Here is an 18914-nt window from a genome sequence, read left to right as displayed (position 1 = left end):
GTCGGCCAGCGATGGTCAGTGGCGGTTCCGGACCGCTTTCTTCAAGATGGCGTCGTTGATCTTCAACTAAATTCCTTCTCTCTGATCTATTTCTATCTTTTTATTTTATTTTCTACCTATTTTTTATTTTTTATCAGCTCAAGTAGCCCACAACTCACACAGTGGTCTGGACACGTTTTAGATGCTCCCCAATTAGTGTGATGACACACTGAATGATTCTAATGACTGTAGGGGGTCCCAAATTGTTCCAATTGCTAATTAATGGCGTCCACTGTGTGAGTTGTGGGCTAGTTGAGCTGATCATATACTACTATGTTGAGCTTAATACACGAGGGTCATCAGGCCATTACAAGATGCACATCGAGAGCTAGAGATGCAGTTTGGTGGCAGGGCGTGAAGAAACATATCCAGACTAATGTATCTAACTGCGAAGTGCGTGCTTCAACAAGAGTGCTTCCCAAAGAACCGTGTATATCTACTCCGACATCAGACAGGCCTTGGAAACTTGCGAATCGGCTTGTTCTAGTTGACCGGTTTCTCGAAGTGTTATTGCTTAGGAATGTTACGTCTACTTCAGTGATCAAGGCGTGTAAAAGTGGCTAAGCTCGTTACGGCATTCCCGAGGAAATCCAAAGTGACAACGAACCTCAGTTTGCGTCGAATGAATTTCGTCGATTTGCATCTGTATATGGACTCAAACATGTTACCAGCAGTCCCCGGTACCTTGCCCTCGCGCCACTAAACTTCCAACTACACACACAGTCCCCGGTATCGTCAATTAAATGGCGAGATAGAACGCATGGTTGGGACTGTTAAAGACCTATTGGTCAAGACCTCTTCGTCTGACTGTTACAGACCTATTTCGTGACACTCCAGGAGCGTCTGGAGCCAGCCCTACACAGTAAATCCAAAAACACCCTTTTCTACACAAAAAGGGTGTTTTAAGTGATATACTCCTTTTTTTACTCCAGTGACCATGATGAAGAGTGTAACAGGCAGAGTTTAAAAAAGAGTTTTTAAAACAGCACCCTTTTTAACTCCAGATGCTGGGATCAAAAAAGGTGCTGAAGTGATTTACACCCTTCTGCACACCCTGTTGCCCCCTGTTACACCATTTTAACCGAAAGCATGTCAGAAAGGGTGTTTTCGAAAGCGAGTTAAGTTAGGGAAGAAATATTGTGTCAGTGTGATCCCATGCGACATTTCAAAGGCACTTACACCATTTGGCTGTTTGAATTGTTCACTGAAGTCTGCCGACAGACAGCCATCAGTTCAGAGTGGTTAATATATACTGAATGCTTTCTAATACACATTATATTTATATATTATATATACATACATATATATACATTTGTTGTAAAATATGCTGACCATCTCAATAATTGGCTTGAGCACAGAGTAACAGGAAGGAAAGGAAGCCAATGTGCCTTGAGCAAGTGTGCACAATGCTGCAGGCACCGTCAAAGGAAACAGTTCAAACACATGTGAACGCGTGTGACTATACATCAGAATTGTGTTTTCACAACAAAATATATCATAAAGGGGAAAAGAGCATGAGAAGGAAGTAAAGAGCAGCACGGCATCACATATGTGCATGTCAAATGACGTTTGATATTTGCTCTCCTTCCTCTACAGCAGAGCACTGCGAGCACTGACTATGTATTTGTCACCCTTTTGTGCAAGGCATAACACATCAGTTTTAAGGCCTGAAATGTCAGTTACGACAAAGCAATTGTCTGTTAAGCAGACCACATAAACGTGATAGTGCCTATCAAACTCTACAGTAAGGAGTTCACGGACCTCAAAAATTATCTCCTTGTTAATGGAGTAGATATTGCACACCTGAATGAAGTCTGGGAGATCATCGCCATTGACTCTGTAAAGCAGCGGTGCACCAGGAACAAAGAGCATCCCTCCAAGCTTCACTGAATTCAGAATGGAAATGTTTGGCACCTCAGTGCTCCTGAGCTCAATGTAAGACCTCACTACCTCTGCAACGTGCTCGGGTACCACTGGTCGGCTTCCAGCAACAGAAAGAGAGTCAGTCTTGAATGCTTCTGACAAGATGTACGCCTGAAGGTACTGGTGCCTGTATGCTAAAGTACGCGTGACATTCTTGAAACTGTGTAGCTTGCGTGCCATATCTTTAAAATACTGGTGTTTCCCCTCGAAACGCATGGCCCAAAGGTTAACAAGGGGACCGTACTTGTAGGTAAGGGATGGATAGTGGACCAAGAAATGCAGTTTGCAGGGAACAGCAGTTTGTGGGAACAGGTTTTGAAAGTCTATGCAGAAAAAATGGATAAGCCGGTGTAAGTACGGGACGTAGTGGGTCGGCAGCTTCCGGCTCATAACCAAGTCCACAATCTCTCGCAGGAGAAGGTAGAGTTCCCAGGCACTGTTTCCCGAGGGAATGGAGTCACCAACATACAACGTGAAGTGCCTAAAAAAGCAAAGTATCTGGGACGCACTTCCCTTCATCGAACCTTTGCCTTTTAGGAACTCCTGTGACAACTTCTCAGGCTTATTTTTTGAGTCACACATGCCATAGCCATATGTTACAATGCGCTGGTTGAGGTGGTCGAGGGAGAAGAACTTGTTCGATATCAGGTGACCAATGATATGCTTCATCACAAACGGAATAACACCCTCTAAAACGTCATGCATGACATCGGGTGGAAAATGTTCGGTGGGCTGAAAGCCACTCGTGCTCAACGGGCACGACTCACGTACACCATATAGGGACAAGGTAGGGATTCCGTTCTTCAGCATTTGCAGGTGATGAAGATGCCCTTCGGGTGATCGAATAACAAAGTCACTTTCCAAGTGTTTGTGGCTGATCTCGTTCCGCAGTGCCAAGCAAAAACGGCAAATCCTGCCACCACTAAAGCTACACTTGAATCCACCAATGCGATGGCTTGAAAGGTTATCTCCAGTCACCACGAAAATAGTTCCCTTGTGAATTTCTCCATTTACAACAATCCCCTCCTCTTCCAGTTTGAGGATATCTTGCATGAGAGGTTGGAAAACCTTCTGAAGGCCATATGCTGACGCATCCTTGTCTTTGACCAGCAGCACAAGGTGGATCTGTGAAAGCGTTGATCGCTGGGGAACATTGAGGACGGAGAAGTACACACCCAGTAGCTTGTGCTTGCCTCTCTTACTCCCCAACGGATCGCAGACTTCGAACTCGTCAGCATATAACTGAACACATATCTTTTTCCGGTCCCCCTTGAAGAATGAATGCTGCTGGAATGCTGTTCCATCGAAGGGTGTTGACAGGTAGCCGTCCTCTGTTTCCGAGTACCAGAAGCTGCTGTACACCTCCGGAACATCAAGCAATTTTTTTAGCACTTCGCATATGGGGACATAGTGAAATATGCAGCGTTTCCCATGTTCATTGGTTCCCAATGTAATGGACACAGGTTCCACAAATGGCAGGTGAGATCTCCAGTAGTCATCTCTGCCATTATGTGTTGTCAATACTTCGATCTGGTCCCTGATCCTAGACAGAAGTTCCACCTGCTGCCCAGATTCTGATACACGATCAGCAATGCCCTGAATGTAGCATATTACGTCACCGGCAATTTCGTTGAGGGTTGTTTCCGGTAGTCGCTTGCCTTCCTTCCATTTCAGAAGTAACATAGCAAGCTGCCTCAGGTAATCTGGCTCCTCTGTAGTTGCATCCTCCTCACTTTCGGAAATTCCAAGGCTGTCTTCAGCTATCACGTCGGATGATGTACCAGCACCGTGAGGCACACTCAGATCACTTTGGGTGGAAGACTGGTTATGGGCATCTTCAAGATCAGTGGGCGTGTTGCTTGCTTCTCCCTGAAGGAGCTCACTGTGTTTGTGGAACACATGTTTTCGATAAGAAGGAAAACGTGGAAAAGACCGCATGCACCCGCTCAGTCCGCAGGTCCAATTGCACTCGCTGCCATGGGCCACATGCAGATGACGGAACAGAGATTTCAACGTAAATTCCCTCCATTGGCACCTCGGGCAACAAAAATGACGGACCCCTGGCATCTGTAAAACAATTTCAAGAATTCAGTCTATGATAAGGTAGTGCTGTAGTGCTCATAAAGTATTGCTTTCGGATAGCTAGTGCATTAATACCACTCCACAAATCGTCTATCACCGGCCTCGGTGGCTCAGTCGGTAACGTGTTCGCCTTCTGATCCCGAGATCGCGGGTTCGAACCCGGCCGAGGACGCCAGCAACTTGGTGGCAGGGTACAAGTTGCTTAGACACGCCGTCTTCCGCGAGGGACGTTAAATACGGGGTGCCGTGTGATGAGCTTTCATGATGAGCACGTTAAAGAACCCTCAGGTGGGCAAAAAGCAATCCACAGACCGACCGCTGTGGCGTCGCTCATGATCTCAGTTGTCTCGCGACGTAAACCTCCAATTATTATTATTATTAAATCGTCTATCTTATTTAAACCCATGAACCGTCTTCTCGAAATCAAAGCAAGGTTTAATGTGGCTGCGCTGCTTGCCCACATGGCATTGGAAATAGGTGGGGCAGTTTAGGGTACTCACTACCAGCAAATAAAAGGGCTCTCGTAAAACCACGGTGTATGCATTGCACTTTATTAATACCATACGTCAGCTGCACAATTCAATACTTGAACTGCGCCGTCCAAGATTTGTGAATACGAGTGCAAACACAAGTTTGTCAAGTCAGAACAACTTTTGTTAACAGCGCCTTGTTATTCTACTTACACTGAACAGCTTCCACCGGCGATACCACGCGTACACACAGCCGAGCAAGATCTAGCTGTTGAGTCTGGAGTTGCGACGCCGTTGCAAAGCCATCACGGAGATGCTCAGTCGAAATTTGTAGTTTACAGTGTTGCAACGCTGACGTTTATCCTGACTGTGTGAGCATGAGTTAGGACATCAAAATGACTCCTGAAGCGTCGAAAATTGAGCATATCCAGCGTCAAGTCGTCAAGTAGTTCTTTTCTTTGGGCTGATGTACCGATGGAAGCCGACTTTCTGGCAGCAGCGAAAACCGGAACCGATGATGATGATTGATTGAACAAAAGCCAACTACAAAGAATTGTTTCACAACGCTAACGATAAACAATTTTCTCGAAATATAATTGCAAGGATGTCAGGCCCAGGGCAGGGGGCTTTAAGATCGGGTAACTTAGGGTAACTGACATTTCTATTGCTTAGACAATCCGTTCTAAGACAATCCAATGCGATCCAATACAACATCATGCAAATGGCGGTTGCAACTCCGTAGGTGCTTCGTCTGTAGATTTTGTTTGCTTTTGCTCTTTGTACCTGAAGGCGTCCTACGTCGAAATGGCAGCGGTAGTCTGCTTGTTAGTCGTCCCTCACGCCGAGATCAGGCGCAAATGTCATCTGGACGAGGGAACAGTTTCTGCACTTAAGCGTGCCATCATGGCGTCCAGCGTTTTGGCGCCTCATGTCAAAATGGATGACAGGTTTCAGGTACGTTGTTTCTGTTCACAATATTTTATTGCGAGCCCATTGTAGTGTCTTATGTACTGTGTTCTTTCAGGTACTGGACAAGGACTTCAATGATTTCGTGGACCTGGACGACGGTGACGAGATATTGCATATGTCGACTATTCGCGCGGTGCGCGCAACATCAGCTCAGCTTGAAGATGAGGTAGTGTACGCCCGTTCATTGTTTCTGCAGTGAGGACCGTGAGGCATTCACGTTCAACCGCACGCTGCCTTGTTGTCGAAAGAGTGGCGTCACGGATACTTTCCGCTCCTGTGCTTGTCACGGGTTGTAATTGCTGGCAGACGCGCAAAGGTCTCGCCGGGTTGACTCGTAACCTGAGAGTAACGACTGTGTTCTCTCCGCTTATACTTTCCTACACCTTTGAGTACAATGAACCAGTCTCACAGAACCCAGAGCGAGACGCTGGCAGGGCGGGTGCTGGTCGCACATGAAAAAGATGGGATCACCTTGGCTCAGTGGGCTCGAACCACCCTACGAAACTGAACCTTTGGTAGTGCATTTGGGACAGGGAATGGAGCGAGTGTTTTTTTTTTTTTTCTGTGTACACCACGGCGTCCCTAAACCTAGACCACTATTTTGGCGCCGACCATGTTTGGTTTGGAACATGGGCGCTGCGAAGTGTGGAGGGCGTCGCCCCTATGACATTGAAAATTATTGCATCTGTAAGTAGAGTACTGCCCAGGGATTTTTAAGCGGGCCGGGTCTGGGCTTAACTCTGCGGGGCCGGGCCCAGGGCCCAGAAATGAAAAAAATCATTCTGTAGCTTAACATTCGGTATCCCAGGGCAAAAAGAACGTGTTGCAGGCTCCGGATGGCGCCGCAGTGTTGAAAGTTGTCGGGGCCAGAAGAGCCGGGCTCAGACCTAAAAATTCGGCCCGTGCAGTGCTGTAGTTGGAAGGACCTTTGGACTGAAATTACAACCCGCTACCCCCCCCCCCCCCCCCCTCACACACACACACACACCTTTTCTGGAATAAATACTGGCAGCTCGCTTAGGGGTCGTAATGTATTAATGAAATGTGGTCAGGCAATTACGTAATAATTCGTTCAGGCTTGGTAATTTGGCATGTTTAGTTGGGTCTGGTTGGCTCCGTTGTCTGTGACCTAAACTACGCAGTGGCTGCTCTTCCAGGATCTGGAAGATTGCTCACAACCATCTCTTGCTTGGTTTTTTCTGTGGGAGGTTAAGTGGCTGTTGTCAGTAATTTATTACGAATCTCGTGTTTCTTTGCATTGTTTTCAGGTCATATTGGGCCACCCCACTTGACCCTCAGCTGCATGATTAACCTAAGCATGCAAGCTGTCAAACAAATCCTACTCGTTCATGTTCAGGACACCAATGATACATGCAAGCTTTTTGAGAACTGAACGTAACATTCTCACGTGCAAGGAACTAGTAATCACTGCGAAAGGAGAGCTAATGCAGCTATTTTTTTCTCAGAAAGCAATGAAGTCACATACATACATTAAGAAACCACTACCGTTATTCGAGCACAGGGCATCCTAGAGCACTGCACGGGCTGAATATTGTCGGCCTGTGCAAGAAGTCGCGAGACCCGACGTCGGGACGAAGAACCGCGCACTACACCCAAATGGCAACACCGATGCAGTGGTACGTTCACTTGGGAGAATACAAGAGAAATTACCTCTCCAGGTCACGGTTGATTTGCCACTTCGTTACAAATAATGTAGATTAAAGGGATGGTTCACTCATCTGCGTGTACATAAAAAGCACGCTTTGCAAGCTCATTCGTTCCTAAAGAGATCCCCTTCCATTCCTTTTGATTGAAATTCAGTGTTTGCAAAGGCGCATGCAAGTTTATGTTGCTGGAGACAGAGTAGCCAGGCATTGGGGAGGAGCACCGACAGAATTGCTTTATCTGTGCACATGACATGCCCTTCAGTCATGCATCCCCTGATAACGATGGCCGCCAGTCTTACTTGTAATGGTGGAACACTGGACACTTCTGAGGCGCCCACAAATGGTCAGAATCACGTGGGAGCAGTTCTCTAACGCAGGAGTTTCAAAGCAATCCATCTAAAAGCGACAGTATTGTAATTGTAACGTCAAAGTAAGTGAAAATTAGAGCTGTCACATCGTTTGTCATGCTGACATGAAGACATTGCAGAAAAATATCCGAAATGGGGCTTGGGGAGCAAACAATCCCTTTAAGTTGTAACATACCCCCAGTAATGTAGGTCTGGTTGTTGACCCGGAAGTCCAATGCTAAAGCACTTCCTGTTAAGCTTGTAGCAGTGTCAGGTATCCAAATAAGCAAAGTAAGCACAGGCTGGTGAACCCAATGCTTTTCAGGGGTCCCAGGACAGGACTGTTGATGGCCATAGTGTTGGGCTGAGTTGTCCTTTGTGATTTTAGACAGAACAGAAGAAAAATAGCTCGACAATCACAGTACACATCTGTCTGTCTTGCACCCACACAAAACTGTGCCTAGATTTGCTGCTATGCAAGTTCCTAAGATGAATGTGAGGACCTGTCCTTCATGTTAGCATCTCGCGTTGTTGTGGACCCTGGGCAAACTTTGGCGTGGAGCTGAGATGTTCCCGCACCTGCTGTGTTTCTCACACATTTGCACAGGCCTCCTCAGCAGCCTAGTATCGTACCACTGGTTTTCGTCAGTGGAGTGCTCTCATTAGTGCACGACTTTAGCACAGAATTTTGGTCACATTCTAGCATGCATGACTAACATATTGATGCTGTTGGCTTCAGAGCCGTGCCGAAGTTCCTATATCTTCCTTGCCCGAGCAATCCACACCTCAAGCTCATCCTAGTGGCTCAGTAGAAACCATCTGTCTGACGGAGATGTGAGTAACATGTTATTTGCAAAGCACGGGCACTGGCTTTCAGAAAACATTTGCACAACGGTCACTTGCTCGTCAGTATAACAGCTTGTGAGAGCCATGCAAATGAATTCCATTCCCCTTGCTGCTTCATTTGCTTGCATTACTATTGTACAGGAACGATGGCAGCGATCATCACGGGAGAGACTATCTCTTCCCAGACTTCGGAACAATTCATACACTGTTGAGGGCTGACGCACCTGTGACGTCGTCACTGCACAAGAAAATTATTAACATCCTCTTCCAGTCTATGATAAAGTGCAGCATGTAAGTAGAAATACGTACGATGCGCACAACATGGTATGTGCCAGATGTAATGGTCTGCACCAAGGGTCTCAAACTCGAATTGAATTGCGGGCTGCATTTGCTGTTACGGTACATCATGGAGTGCCACAGTACTCCTCCCTTTGCTCGAAACAGGAACAGATAATATGCCAGGAAATTGGCATATGACGGCCACAAAAGTTGTTAGTGTGGTTCCTCTAATGGAGGAGAAACGTGCCTTGAAACCCTGCTCGATTAACAAAGCAACCCTGCGGGAAACACCATGCAAAATATACCTGGTGTTTTCTTTTTTTTTTTTTTGCAACCGCAGAGTGACATAAGGAGACCGATAAAAGGAAAATTATACCTATTTTTCTGCTACCTGAGTATGAAACCGGTGCTACATAATTGGTAACACCTGATTCGTACTCAAGTAGCATAAAAATAGCATCCAGTTTTCTTTTATCGCTGCCTTAGTGAAGTGCTCTGTGGCGGCTAAAGACGCCGGGTATTTCGTAAAAGCAGTGTCCTCACAACAAAAACAGAGTTATTAAAAGCACTGCGAAGACCGAGCTGTGTGTTGACTTTTTCAATTGTACAATTTCTATAACATAAACAAAATACAGAGACAGACACTGACGATTTTTGAAGTTTAATTTGTACAAGCTTTCGCGTGGAGGTCCACGCTTCCTCGGGTACCTGAGGAAGCGTGGACCTCCACACGAAAGCTTGTACAAATTAAACTTAAACAAAAATCTTCAGTGTCAGTCTCTGTATTTTGTTTATGTGATCTACAGGACTTGACACCCCTCTTCGTATACGAATTTCTATAACAGAGAGAGAGAGTATGTCGCAGATCTGCCCAAATTTATCCTTAACACTTTCTGCGGGGTTGTTTGCTGAAGACAGTTTTCCTGCTAATTTTTTCAGTTACTTCCATGTGGGAATTGTTTACAGTTCACTTAGACAAATTCATGAAATAACTTTTTGTTTCTGTGCGCAGAAAGCATGGGACCGACTACTTGCAAAATTTTTAGAGGCCAGTCGAAGGAAATTGAATTTTTTTGCAATTTAAAGTTGTTCCTGTGCTGTCCTAAGTGGCATTTGCAACCAGTACAGTAAACTCTCAATAACTCAATCACACCCAGTATCCAGCAGTGTTTGTTCAGGTTAAGTGCAAGTTCGGCTTATTGAGTGCACATTACAACAGAGTAAATATACCTGGTCCATTATGGTGTGTATGAGTTAAGCATAACTTTCAACTGATCTGGTGTTGGAGAATCCACCGTATTATTTTGTTTGATCTTTTGCACATATACACACAAGATGGATCCTGAAGGGCTTTTGATGCATTCGTCTTCCATAAAATGTAATTATAATTTTAATAATTGGGGGTTTATGTCACGAGACAACGGAGATCATGAGCGACGCCACAGCGGTCGATCTGTGGATTGCTTTTGCCCACCTGAGTGTTCTTTAATGTGCGATGAAAGCTCACCACACGGCTTCCTTAAAATGTAAGCCATTGCTTGGTGACATGAAATGCCAATGTGCAGGATATCCTCAGGAGTCACCTTATTGCCTTAGTCATGTAGTATGTCACACACATACCCAAAGATCAAAATCCCGCAGGTCGTGCTCAGGGACAGCATGCAGCCCGATGTTTGGCACCCCTGGTGTGCACCTAGTTTAGCACCCACCTAGTGATGCCACCCATTTTTGCAGAAAATGTTTGTGCAACATCCCTCCTGCATATTGCCATGTTGTTTTCCAGCATAGTGCCTCTAATTAATGCTTGCTTTCCCTTGTACAGTGAATCCCAATTATAACGAATTTGGAGGTCACATGCAACCTGTTCGTTACATCCGAAGTTCGTCATAAATTGAGTCATTAAATTGAGCTAAATTGTCATAACCGTTCCTGATGCATTCATTACTGTATAAATGGCTATTTTCGTGTGGAACTGTTTTTTGCATTTCCCGGGCAATAGGCGAACTTAAGTTCATGCAAAACGGTCAATTCACTATGTACAAAAAACTGCTTGGACCCCATCCCCGCGAGTTAAGTGCCCGTGAACAGACTCTGCCCTTCAAAGCGCAAAAATGTTTTCCTCGAACAAAACCGATCCCTTCTGCGTTGGTTCACTAGAATCGGGCTTCACTCTGTACTGCTTGGCTCCTTCTCTTACCTGGGGTGTGGAAAATAGGTACTTCTTCTACGTTGCATGAAGGTGGAGTTCACTAATGTGCTTTCCCATACATTTTCCATGGCTTTTAGATGTTGCATCCCTTTCATAAATGTCTTGCTGAAGTGCTGCTATGCAGTACTCTTTACTTTGTAGTCAACTGGCGCTAGGAGAAGGTTGCTTTACCATGTCATTAATGTGCAGACGAAACCCCACCTTATTTTTACGTGACCACCATGCAGCTCGTTCTTAGCTCATTTGTAGATTTTCAACTTCTCTTTCTTCCTTTTTCTTTTCCTTATTGTTGTGTGTTTTAAGTTTGGGTATCAGTGTGTTCACAACAAATCACATTCCTTCCATTCCTTGTTGGCATATTTTATTCTAGAACTCCCAGTAGGAGATTCTATTCGAAAGTTGTAACTATGCTCCTGGCTCGCTACCCATTTCTAGCTGATGCAATAGGAGCAGGCCATGTGAGTACATACATGAGTTTATAGCACTGCATAATTAGTGAACAAGAATTAACAATATGCAACGTGCAATGAAGCTAGGTGCAGGTGTGACCTTTTAATTTCTTTGGGACTGTTTCATTTTGGAGCTCCCCTTCAAATGGGAATGAGCGAACTTTTGCATGCTGTAGTGTGCCCTGTGCTTTCCTGTACTTAGTTCTAATCCTGCATGCATGTTACTATCGTTATTGATTGCGAACACCCTGAGCTCAGTTGCATGTGCTTGCATGGCATGGTAGCAGGATGCTTTTTCCTGATTTGTTTTCAAACCATCCTTTGTATTGTATCAAAGGCTGCTGTGCAACATTTGGCACCCCACCTTTCATATTGAGGTTCTCGTTAGAGCACTGCAACGGGCCGTGCTTGAGTTTTACATCAGATGATTACCAGTCATTATCCCTCACCTCATTATCGCAGGATACGAGAGTGTTGGAGAGTGATTACTGTAAGCAATGACTAGGAGTTGGGACACGTACAATCACAGCGAGCATATGAAATACCCCCAATACAGTGGGCTTCTTATTTCAGGAAAATTGTGGGTTTCACAAGGAGCCAAACCTAACACACACACACACAAAAAAAAAAAAAGAAACTGAACCCGGCTAAAGCCCAAAGCCGATGAGCTTTACATGACCCGCACCCGACTTTGGTGCAAAAAACTTCTGCATTGTAAAACTTGTCACGGCATTCAAGTTGCAACATGACAGCAAAATTTCCATTGTGTCCATTGCATGTGTTCTCCTTTTTTTTAGTTTTTGGAAGCTGCACTTCACATAACAAGCAATGAAAGGAAAACAGGCTGTTTGAAGTATATGAGCTACAGCCAGGTGCTACTTCAAGAATAGCACATATTTTTAACTCAAGTACCATAAAGACAGTATCCGGTTTCCTTGTAACGTGGTCATTCCACGTGATACGATCCAATGGCTGCGCTCGACCTGTTGTCTTTCGGGCTGAACAAAATCATAACAGTTCGTAGTCACATGTTATGTCTACTGACCAAATATTTTGATGCTAATGTTAACCGTTTACGTGCCAGACATCACTGAAGTAGGCGTCCCACACACAAACCACAACTTACCTGAATGGCTGTAGCGACTCATCAGGTGTGCTAAGAACGTTGCGATTTTTTTTTTTTTAAGGCCGACTTTAGAACCTTGGTGAAATTCTTATGTCCCCACCGTGACCAATCAGTGTGTTCGGAACCAGTGACTAACGTGATGTCCGTTGGGGGAAAAATTTTTTCTCACGTTTATGGAGAGACACCTTCGAGATTTTATATGTTGTAGGGGAAGGGGTGTTCTACAAAACAACATCGATGCTGCGTTTTAAAACCGACCTACTCACTGTGAATTTTTTTTTGCAAACATCGTGCAAAAAAATATTCACACAATTTCTTTTTGCCTACCGTGCGCAATAAGATGGCAAACTCATGGAAAAATCGTATTTGGCAGTGCTTCCGAGCACCCTGATTGATGAAAAATGGGAACCCGAGAAAGGGACAGAGGAGGGACGACACGACACGTTCTCGAGAATGTCTTCGAGAACGTGTCGTGTCGTCCCTCCTCTGTCCGTTTCTCGGGTTCCAATTTTTCACCATGTAGCAGCTGGACTGAACCCTTGCCCTTTTGCCACCCTGACTGATCAGGGCAAGGACACAGGAATTTCACCGAGGTTCTAAAGTCGGACTTCTTCTATGATTTAGAAAAAGTCGCAAGCTTCTAGGTACACCAGAAGCACAGCTGCAGGAATTTGGGCAAGTGGTGGTTTGTGTGTGCGACACGTGCTTCAATGGCGCCTGGCGTGTAAACGGTTAACATTAACATCAAACTATTCGATCACGAGACATAACATGCGGCTACGAACTGTCATGATTTTTTTAGCAGGAAAGGTAACAAGCCAAGCAGAGCCATTGGATTGTTTCGCGTGGAATGACCGAACATTCTTTAGGTATAGCTGTGTTCGCAAAAACATACTGCATTTGGACACATTTCTGCTAGTCAGGCCAGGAATGGCTTACCGGCTTGTGGCCCAAGTCAGGTAAGGCCTCCTGTGCCACACCCAAATGAAAAACTGGGCTCAGTCTTCCGTTTGGGTTTGGCACGGGTCGGTATAGCAACATGTATCTACTGGCCGGGCTGACAAATTGAGGCTCGTGCAGTGCTCTAGTAACTTTAGCATTTTTCCTTCAGAGTTGACACTGGATAAGGCATTTTTGGCATCAAATTTTAGGAATCGTGGCTAACGTCCCTCACAATGAAATTCAAGAATGAACGAAGGAAAATGCCAAACGATGAGAGGGTGGAAGCAAACAGACTCAAGTATGGCAAACAAACGAAACGTAAGCCTGAAGGTGACAGTTTTGATGCCTCCGAGGAAGTGCTCAAGCGTCGGAAGTTACATAGCGACATCACTGCCGTACGTAACTCATTTTCGAACATCATGGCACTGCACAAGTTGATATCTGGGTACTTTCACTTATAATTTGACCAGGCCTGTAGGCCTGAAATATGTCGCCTGTAGAGCCCAGTCGATTACAGGTGGAACTACCCATATCTTTTCAGTAATGAAGTGCAGAATTTTGTAAAATTGGTTTTGCCATGCCTGAGAATGGAAACGAAAAATTGGTTGTCACTGAGTCCAGACGTGTTCATCGCTTCTGCCAGCTGTTGCATATCATACTTGTCTTAGTAATGGCAGTTTTCACAGCACCTTTGGAATGTGTGTGTGTGTGTGGAGATATATGTATGCTATTCACAAGTCTGCTTTTTGTTGCTTGCTGCAGTATGCTTAATGGCCTTATCACAAACAGCATGCTAGCACTTCCCACGTAGAAGGAGAGGATGATGCCAGTGCACGTGACCACCAGGAGTGGCTCATAAAGGAGCACAAGAAAGATGCACCCAATGAAGAGCTTATCGGTATCAGAATGCAGCTCACAATGAAACAAAGAACAGCGGCTCTTGTGACATTGCCAGTGCCCACTGTCAAACAGACATATCCCTACTTAATGGATGCCGCAAGAGTATGTAGGCCGTGTTTGCGATATTGCAGCATCACAATGACCTTCTTGTTCATTTTCCAGTTCTTCAAGGAATGTGAAAGAAGATACGGGCAACACCCATATCAACAAATGGTAGCTGCTCTTCAGCGGCTACGGGAGCTCGCAGTCAGAAACAGAATCAACTGCAAGGAGGAACTACGAGAATTAATATTTGCTGATGAGGCACGAACTGGCATTTGTGAGAGACGTCGTAAACGTGAGTTTTTATGATTATCATTTTAACTTCTGATTTAGTTGGGTAGTCCTAGGGAAATACCATTCCTGTTGCTTGTGCAACCTTCATTTCACATCATTACAAGTACGAAATCAGTCATTTTCTGCTATGTTTCCAACATTATGTAATTTAAATGTAGTCTTACATCATTGTCTCAGCTGGGCTGTTTTATTTACAAGTGGACCAAATCCCAGGGTCATGATGCCCACATTGCAGAAAACATCGACCTGAAAACAGCTTGATAATAAAATAAGTGTTTTGATGCCTCTGCTCGCATACTGATCAGCGAGACTGACTGTCGTGCGTAACACATGGGTCCCTTGCCACGAGAGCCAAAAGCACTTTCCTTTTTAGGCCGCAAAGGTTGTCTTATTTCCTGCCAGTGATGAATGCCTACATGGGTGTAGAAATGTGCAATTATTTTTTTACCTAGTTGTTGCCAAGTCAGTGTTTTCTGGAATATTGTCGTACTGTTGTACTTTCTTAAAACGTTACGAGTGGCACAATTCAAGCCTACATTTTCAGCTTTCCAGTTTGACACACTGGCACCAAGAGCTGCCTTAATTGTAATGCAAACCTGGGTTTTCTGGATGCTTTGATGTGTTTGCCCTTGCTCTTCAGTTAGTTCAACTTTTGCCATATTCTTTTCTACCGTCCAGATCTCCTGGCTATTCATGCATTGCGGATCCTTGGGGGCTGTGTCCGGGAACCTGACGCCATTGATGCCATGCTTTTCGAAGAAGTAAGTATATTGAACGCTGTTATTCTTGAAACAAAGACCTGATAATGATTACATGTGTGGATAGGAATTTTCAAAAATCCCAACTTATTGCTCATCTACATCGTAGGACGAATGTGTCTGTGTCTACCTTTCTGATTTTTCAAGTGCAGATGTAATTCATTGTTCACTCCAGTCAATCAAATGGACTTTGCAGCTGTGCAAAAGCAATATGTGTTTCTTTTATCTCTCTCTGTCTGTCTGAATTACTTTGTATATTTCTCTGACACATGCTTCTTCAGAGTATGTCACCCAAAAGCATGAGTCACATTAAGTCTCTTTATATGACTAGTAATATAGATACTGTATTCCTTCTCTAGGGCAAGCCTCTTCCAAAAACACCATGCGTAACCTTCACCGGAGCTACAATTGAAGATGCTGAGCACATGCACGTCTATGTGGACAAGACATTGTTGTTTCGTGTCATCGACATCGAGGAGGCTGTCTCCGCTATTCTTTCAGCGTACTGGCTTTTTCAAATTGTGTACAAAAAGCCATACAACATGCTGTGCTCCCTGGAAAGGCTGTGTTTAAAGGTGACTGAGTCGCGTGCCCGATCGCCAGTGATTCGGTTTTTCAACCGGCACAGGAACATTCTTGACAGCTGCGCTTAGACTTCAACCTCTCACTGCTGCATCTTCAGGCTGTCCAGCTTCAAGTGAGCTTCTTTTAGGTATTTGGCGTCAGCTTGTTTTACACGCAGTAATTAAATCACTCAAGCATTGTTAAGTACACTGTTTTTGAAGCTTCTGTGGAAGGTACACAAGATGCTCTATTCTATCTATATATTCTATATTCTATAATTTGGAAACTACTGTAGCCAATGCAAAGATTTTGCAAAGATTTCCGTGGAGTTGCCAGTTACTGGGTTTTTCACTTTCGACCCAAGCATCCAACAACTTTATACCAACATTGCTTGCAATGTTGGAGCATTGTGCTCCTCCTTTTTCACCTGTGTGGACACTTAATGCACCGTTGTATTATGCAGGGAAGCCTAAGAGGTGTGACCGAACGATAATGAGACTGGTGCCGTAGCTTTGAAACCGAGAGTGAGAGGAGAGAAATGGAGAGTGCACCACAGAGCATGATCTAACGCATTGGCGTGAAAGTATCAGCTCTGTGGTCCCACTCAGTGCGACTGGACACACAGTCAAAGAACGTCATCTGCTACCATCTGCCAGTTTTTGTTACAGCGAACGACTCTGCGTTTGTTACTGTCAACTATGACTGCAGCTTATGGTGAGGGCAGAGAAAGTGTGCAAGCTGACAGTCGGTCAGGGTACCTACGCACAACAAATAACAATGTCAGCATTGGAAAAGTTTGGGATGTTCCATTCTTCTGTCTTTGATGTTAAATTTGGCCTGCAAAATCTGTTGAATAGTTTCCTTGTCCAAATTAGCTGCCTCCATTATTTCTTGAATGCTTAACCTTCGGTCTTTTCAAATCACATCCTAACTCTCAACATTTACATTAACTTCTGTGTGTGGTGCACTGACGGATCATCATCTTGCACAGTTTCCCTGCACTCCGAAAATCGCTTGTGTTGGTTAAACGCACGTGACGGAGGCAAGCACTCCTCACCAGGCTTCAGTAAACAGTTCGAAAGCCTCTGCTACAGACCCCTTCAGCTTCACAAAATGCCTGATGTTAACTCACTGCTCAGTCTTGCATTCCAATTCCAATAATTTCCAACTGAGTGTTAGCAGACGACAACATTTGAACATGCGCCCAGTCGCACTGATGGCATGCATGAGCGTGGGACTTGTTTCACGGCAATAGGTTACGCTGTGTTGCGCCTTCTCCATTTCTCTCCTCTCACTCGGTTTCAAAGGTACGGCATTGCCTCGTTATTTATCTTCCGTCACCTCTCTTTGTTAACAGTAAAAAAGGATGCTTACGGTGCTTTAGCTCCACCCTTTCCTTCCCAGAGCGCAAGCCATTCTTGCATTTGTAACAGCATTTTCTGAGTTATGTACGCCAGTGCCACTCATCAGACATGTAAACCCCAAAGTTGAAGGCAATTTTTTCATCGCTTTAACTTAAATGATAAAGAACTAGAACATATGTTAAATATTGTTTGTGACTTGTGTGGTTTCAGACACTCAACTGTGATACATGTACTTCACTGTCATTGCTTTTATTATTACTAGTATGTTTTAACCTGTTCTAGTCATTTAGAACAAACATGTTCCAAAATATTTTGTTTGGGACTTTACTCTAGTCGTGGCTGCTGAAATGGATGTTTGCTGTGTCTCAATATGCTTATGCTATCTATGTTGCCAATGTTCGTTTGCTTCATGTAGCTATATATCAACAATTTTCACTGTTGAGTTCTGGTCGTTCTCAGCCTCAGATCTTCTTGCCAATAAATATTTTTTTCTGGAACTGTAACACATTGTTCTAGAAGTTTCAAGTTTGTACAGTCTTCACATAGAAATTTTTGCTTTATTGCAGCAAAAGGACACACCATGCAAGCATGGTGCACGTGCCATTCTGGTCAGGGGCACCACGCGGATGGTGTATTCCTGTTAAAACACTGATACAAATGGATGCTAAAAAAGGTGTTTTTAGCATTATACACCATTTGAAATGGTGTTTATTTCAGAATACACCATTTAGAAAAGGTGTTTCTCGTAGAAAACACCATTTCAAAAAGGTGTACTCGAACACTCTCATTCGAGAGGTGTAAAAAAAGGAGTGCGCCCTGGAACATGTCATTTACACTTAGAAGGGTGTTTTCGGATTTACTGTGTACCTAGCTGTTGATGGAACGGCGCCCACAGACATGGGTGCGTAAAGCCGCTGTGCAGTTACGTCCAAGTTGGCCGTCAGAACGTATGATCGCACAAACAGAGCGGACTCTGAACAGGAAGTAAGCAAGCAATTTCAACCGCAGGCATCGAGCAAGCTATCTTCAAGTCTTGTCTTCCAGGCCCGGGGAAGATGTCTGGATCACAGATGCTGGGTGCTCTGGCACAGTGCTGAGCGTAGCGAAGCGACCACCATCTTACGCTGCAGCAACGAAAGAGGAGATCTTGGATCGGAATTGTCAACACTTGGTGGCATTCAGCAGAGACGAAGACCAAGGAGAAGAAACCAGCAGCCTCCATCAGAGAAGTTGAAGCTCCATCAACAAACGCCGGGCCATGAACTAGAAAAGCAGTCGAAGAGTGACCGGCAGAAAGGAGGCAAGATAGTGTCAAGGTGGGCGAGGAGGATAATTACTCCAAAGTGACTAACATACACTTGAAGTGTTTGAGGCGCTTTCTTGAAGTCGGTTGTACTGTATAAAGAATAAGTATCAAGAAAGAGTACTGTATAAAAGTTGTAATGTTCTGTTGGTTATTCTATTATTGTTCTATCTAGTTCTGTTGTTCTAAGCTGGTTCCATTTGATTTGCATAGTGCTTTCCATTTAGGAATGTGAACGTATACTTGTTTGATATGCCGTTATTCACCTGATGGGGGGATATAGCACTGTGAATAGCACAATGAAAAGGTCCTCAAAACGTGTGCTAATACATTCATCGTGT

General features: G+C 44.5%; 2 protein-coding genes across 6 annotated transcripts; one reads left to right on the top strand and one right to left on the bottom strand.

The window, feature by feature from the left end:
- Positions 1–1296: 1296 nt before the first annotated feature.
- Positions 1297–5006, bottom strand: LOC135388428 (uncharacterized). The gene is made up of 2 exons (XM_064617986.1): positions 4728–5006; positions 1297–4029 (listed from the first exon to the last, which is right to left on the bottom strand). Exon 2 carries the CDS (start codon positions 4027–4029, stop codon positions 1630–1632), a length of 2400 nt encoding a protein of 799 aa, XP_064474056.1. The 5' UTR covers positions 4728–5006; the 3' UTR covers positions 1297–1629.
- On the top strand, positions 4812–17767 carry LOC135388429 (uncharacterized). 5 transcript variants are annotated; one of them, XM_064617988.1, is made up of 10 exons: positions 4814–5468; positions 5539–5649; positions 8237–8331; positions 8485–8634; positions 11202–11289; positions 13558–13743; positions 14138–14350; positions 14411–14585; positions 15263–15345; positions 15702–17767. In XM_064617988.1, exons 1-10 carry the CDS (start codon positions 5319–5321, stop codon positions 15993–15995), a joined length of 1545 nt encoding a protein of 514 aa, XP_064474058.1. In that variant the 5' UTR covers positions 4814–5318; the 3' UTR covers positions 15996–17767. The 5 variants fall into 5 exon arrangements, with proteins under 5 accessions (XP_064474057.1, XP_064474060.1, XP_064474061.1 ...); XM_064617987.1 differs by having other exon boundaries at positions 4812–5468; positions 14138–14585; XM_064617990.1 differs by lacking the exon at positions 14138–14350 and having other exon boundaries at positions 4813–5468.
- The last annotated feature ends 1147 nt before the right edge of the window (positions 17768–18914 follow it).

Source organism: Ornithodoros turicata, chromosome 3 (assembly GCF_037126465.1).
Source record: "Ornithodoros turicata isolate Travis chromosome 3, ASM3712646v1, whole genome shotgun sequence".
NCBI lineage: Eukaryota > Metazoa > Arthropoda > Arachnida > Ixodida > Argasidae > Ornithodoros > Ornithodoros turicata.
This window is presented reverse-complemented; position numbering and strand designations above follow the sequence as displayed.

Coding starts and splice junctions, on each gene's coding strand:
- LOC135388428 (XM_064617986.1), bottom strand. CDS start 4,029: ATGCCAGGGGTCCGTCATTTTTGTTGCCCGAGGTGCCAATGGAGGGAA.
- LOC135388429 (XM_064617987.1), top strand. CDS start 5,319: ATGGCAGCGGTAGTCTGCTTGTTAGTCGTCCCTCACGCCGAGATCAGG. Junction 8,332..8,484: donor ACCATCTGTCTGACGGAGAT/GTGAGTAACATG, acceptor ACTATTGTACAG/GAACGATGGCAGCGATCATC. Junction 15,346..15,701: donor ATGCCATGCTTTTCGAAGAA/GTAAGTATATTG, acceptor TTCCTTCTCTAG/GGCAAGCCTCTTCCAAAAAC.